Genomic DNA, 3,680 nt, shown 5'->3' on the forward strand with positions numbered 1-3,680 from the left:
TGGTTATTTAGCCCCACTAGTTTTTAACTCTCTCCATTCCCAGGCACCCGGGGTTGCTATCCAGGACCTACCACGGACAGTCTCTTTATACAGCGGGTACTGCTGTCTGAGCCCCCCACACACACACACCCGGTTGGAAAATTACAATGAAAATAAAATAAAAATTGTCGAAATTTTCAGTGGAAAAATGCAACTTTTCATCAACAAATATTTCCCCCAGTGTTGGGGGAGGGGTCTGACAAAACAAGCTTTTTGGGGGATGCAGATGCCCGGTGCCGTCATGTCTGTCCAGTGCAAACGCCAGTTCTCCTGTGAGGAAAGTTTCCAACCAGCCCCACGTGCGAGGCCCGTGCGGCTCCAGGCCCCTGGGGCTGGGAATCGACGCCGTCTCTGATCCCTTCAGTTCCTGCTCCTGGTCGAACTCCACCCAGGGGTGTGTACATATCACTTCCTCTTCCTCCTTCCCGCACCATGGATCTCTGGCCCGGCTTCACCTTCCCGCTGATCCTGCTCACGGCCTTCTTGCTTTTTCTGCTGTGGAGGGGGCAGCAGGCCGGGCGGAGGAGCCTGCCCCCGGGCCCACGCCCGCTGCCCCTCCTGGGCAACTTGCCGCAGTTGTGGGGACCGTCGTTGTTACGCTCTCTGCTGGGGGTGAGTTCAGTTCCCGAGTGATTTCTTGCCCTCCGCCCCAAGGAGCAGGAGCCATCGGGCTCTTGGTGGCAGAGGGAGACACAACCCCGACTCCAGGGACTGGCTCTCAGGATCTCTGCCTGGCGCGTCGGGGGCCAGCGGAGGGGGTGGCCGCTCCCCGCTCTTCCTAGGACGAACCGCACGGAGCTGGGGGGCTGCAGCTCCTCCCGAATCCGGCCTAACAGGCAAAGGGCCAAGCCACCCTGTCCTGCACCCGAGTGGGCCGCGAGGCAGGAGATTCCTACAGGCCAAATGCTTGATTCGGCTCCCGGGCGTGTGCAGATCTGTAGCTGGGGTAAATAGAGCTGGCCCCAGGCGTGTCCTTTCGGAGGCCGTGATGGGACAGACGCCCGAATGATTTTGGCTACAGACCAGCCCTTACGGCTAAGAGCTCATCTGCTTGGCCATGTTGAATACGCAGCCGGGAACGGGCTGCTTCCCTCGCTGGGGGGGATATGTTCCCGGGCAGCGTAGTCCCATCGAAGCTCGGCACGCCCAGGAAACGCGGCGCTGGCTGAATGAATCCCGCAGCGCAGTCCATGGTGGGTGAGGCCGGGGTGGGTCGGTGGGACGGGCACCGGGCTGGCGAGCACAAGTTCTAACCCAGAGCGGATCCGAAGCATGTTCCTCGGTTTGGTTGGGGTTTCTCCACCTCGTGGAAAATGTCAACCTTTTGTCAAAAAGTGAAAACTTCTGGGACGTTGGCAAGTGAAAACCAAACGTTTCCAGCCCCACCCATCCGGGCTTCACCAAGCTGCACATTTGTGTTTGGTCGAAAACAACCAGGGAAAATAACATTTCGGGGGAAGTTTTTCAACCAGCCCAGTGCGTGGCCGTGGATGAACCAGTTTGCTTTGGTGCCTCAGTTTCCCTGTCTCTAGAACAGGGTCGGTGATAATGCTCACCCGCCTGCTGCCACCCGGGGTTAATTAGCTAAACGTCGGCCCAGCGCATGCACGTGTAGGAGACCCGAGTATCCGAACGTAACATCCGCTTCCCCGCTGCAGCTCCGAGACAAGTACGGCCCAGTATTCACCATCTACTTGGGGGCGAAGCGGGCCGTGGTGCTGTGGGGCTACGAGGCAGTGAAGGAAGCCCTGGTGGACCAAGCGGAGGAGTTTGGTGGCCGAGAGGGGTTAGCTCTTGTGGACAGGACCAGCAAGGGCAATGGTGAGGAACAGTCTGGTTCACGGCGTCACGGCAGCTCAGGTCGGGAATCAGCATCCTGGGACGCTGACGGAAAACCCCAAACACACCCAGCCCCGGACCAAAGCAACCCCAAGGGGAAATTCACACCTTTGAAAAACCCAAATCACACCCTCACCCCCCAGCAGAGGTTTCACCCCACAAAGCAGCCTCAACACAGAGCCTGGAGTCCACTGGGGGCTTTGCTCCCGCTCTCGATTTCCCCAGGGGAGCGCTCAGGCACTCTCCTCGCGGGTGTCGGGGACAGAGAGACAGACGGAAGGGGGTGTGCGGAGACAGACAGAAAACCTGCGATTCTCCCCGACTGAGTCTGGGCCAGCCCCAAGCATTCAAAAATTCATGAGCCAGCTGCCAAAAAACCCTGAGGGTTTTTTTAAAGCCAAATCACCGGCTATTTAAAAATAAGGAATGTCAGGTCCTTTTCTTTCACCTCCTGTTTCCTGAGTCTCCAGGGGTCACCTTTTCAAGCTTTTACCCCCACACCCATTAGGGGTAGGAACTTCTTTAAATAAAAGCTGAGGTTCTCGGCTATCACGAGACTCCAGGAGCTGGGGCTTTAAGGAAAAACTCCCAAAGCCGCGAGAAATGGCAGCGCGGCGTGTTACCCACGATCTCTTGCAGAAGAACTTTTCTCCGCAGTGATCGGCGGGGGGAGCTCATTTCCGGCGCGGGGCTGAGACTCGAGCCCCGTTCCCTGGGAGGCGCGTGCCCAGGGAGTGCCTTTCTGTCTGTGCCCAGGGCTTTTCTTCAGCAACGGGGAGACGTGGCGCCAGATGCGCCGGTTTGCCCTCAGCACCCTGAGGAATTTCGGGATGGGGAAGAGGAGCATCGAGGAGCGGATCCAGGAGGAAGTCCAGTACCTGCTGGAGGAGTTCAGGAAGACAGAAGGTATCCTGGCTTTGGTATTTTCAAAGAACTGGGGTTGGTCCAACGTGGGTGTCTCCCACTGTCCCCCCCGTTCCTTGTCCCATGACTCCAGACTCCCGGGAATTCCCACCTCCTTTTTCCTGTGTTCTTACTCGAGCTGGGGGGTTCCCAAGGGAAAATGTTGACCGTAAAATATCCATTCAAAATGATGCTGCAGGGCCTCATGGGAATTGTAGTTCGGGTACCTCATGTTCCCATTCTCCTCTACAGCTTGGGCAATCTGGCCAGACTACATCTCCCACGATGCATCACTTTCTCCCCTCTTGGTGAGGGGGCATGTGTCAAAGCCGTGGTGCATCAAGGGAGATGTAGTCCCGTGAGAGAGCCAGGCCAAGAGAAGAGAACAGAACGGAAGCATGAGGCACCTGGACTACACATCCCAGGAGTAGGGTGACCAGATATCCCGTTTTTAAAGGGACAGTCCCGTTTTGGGGGGATTTTTCTTATATAGGCGCCTATTGCCCCCCACCCCCGTCCCGTTTTTTCACAGTTGCTCTCTGGGCACCCTACGCAGGAGGCACTGGGGCTTCAGGAGTGGGGGAGGCACCGCCCAAGCAGAGACTCTGGGTCTGGTGCTGACGCAAGCCATGTGCGCTTCCCCCGCTGCAGCAGCCCTGGGGCTGCTCTAAGTTACGCCCCTGCTGCCATGGCCATGCCACGGGGCGGGGTGGGATCTCCGGAGTGCAGACCCGCTCCAGCCGTGCCCCTGGCATTTGAGGCTGGCGTGGAGGAGGCTCTCCATGTAGGACTCATGAATGAAATTGTTTTTAGTTATCCTGTACCATTGTAACTTCTGTTCACCATTTCATAACACCTGCCATTTTGCCTACATTGTAACTTTCATTACACTTGCCATT

General features: G+C 57.3%; 1 protein-coding gene across 1 annotated transcript; it reads left to right on the forward strand.

The window, feature by feature from the left end:
- Window positions 1-471: 471 nt before the first annotated feature.
- On the forward strand, window positions 472-3,024 carry LOC113408601 (cytochrome P450 2B5-like). Its single transcript, XM_026661937.1, has 3 exons — window positions 472-651; window positions 1,698-1,860; window positions 2,635-3,024. Exons 1-3 carry the CDS (start codon window positions 472-474, stop codon window positions 2,946-2,948), a joined length of 657 nt encoding a protein of 218 aa, XP_026517722.1. The 3' UTR covers window positions 2,949-3,024.
- Window positions 3,025-3,680: the final 656 nt, after the last annotated feature.

Source organism: Terrapene carolina, unplaced genomic scaffold (assembly GCF_002925995.2).
Source record: "Terrapene carolina triunguis isolate 2854851 unplaced genomic scaffold, T_m_triunguis-2.0 Scaffold19913, whole genome shotgun sequence".
Lineage (NCBI taxonomy): Eukaryota > Metazoa > Chordata > Testudines > Emydidae > Terrapene > Terrapene triunguis.

Coding starts and splice junctions, on each gene's coding strand:
- LOC113408601 (XM_026661937.1), top strand. CDS start 472: ATGGATCTCTGGCCCGGCTTCACCTTCCCGCTGATCCTGCTCACGGCC. Junction 652..1,697: donor TGTTACGCTCTCTGCTGGGG/GTGAGTTCAGTT, acceptor TCCCCGCTGCAG/CTCCGAGACAAGTACGGCCC. Junction 1,861..2,634: donor CAGGACCAGCAAGGGCAATG/GTGAGGAACAGT, acceptor GTCTGTGCCCAG/GGCTTTTCTTCAGCAACGGG.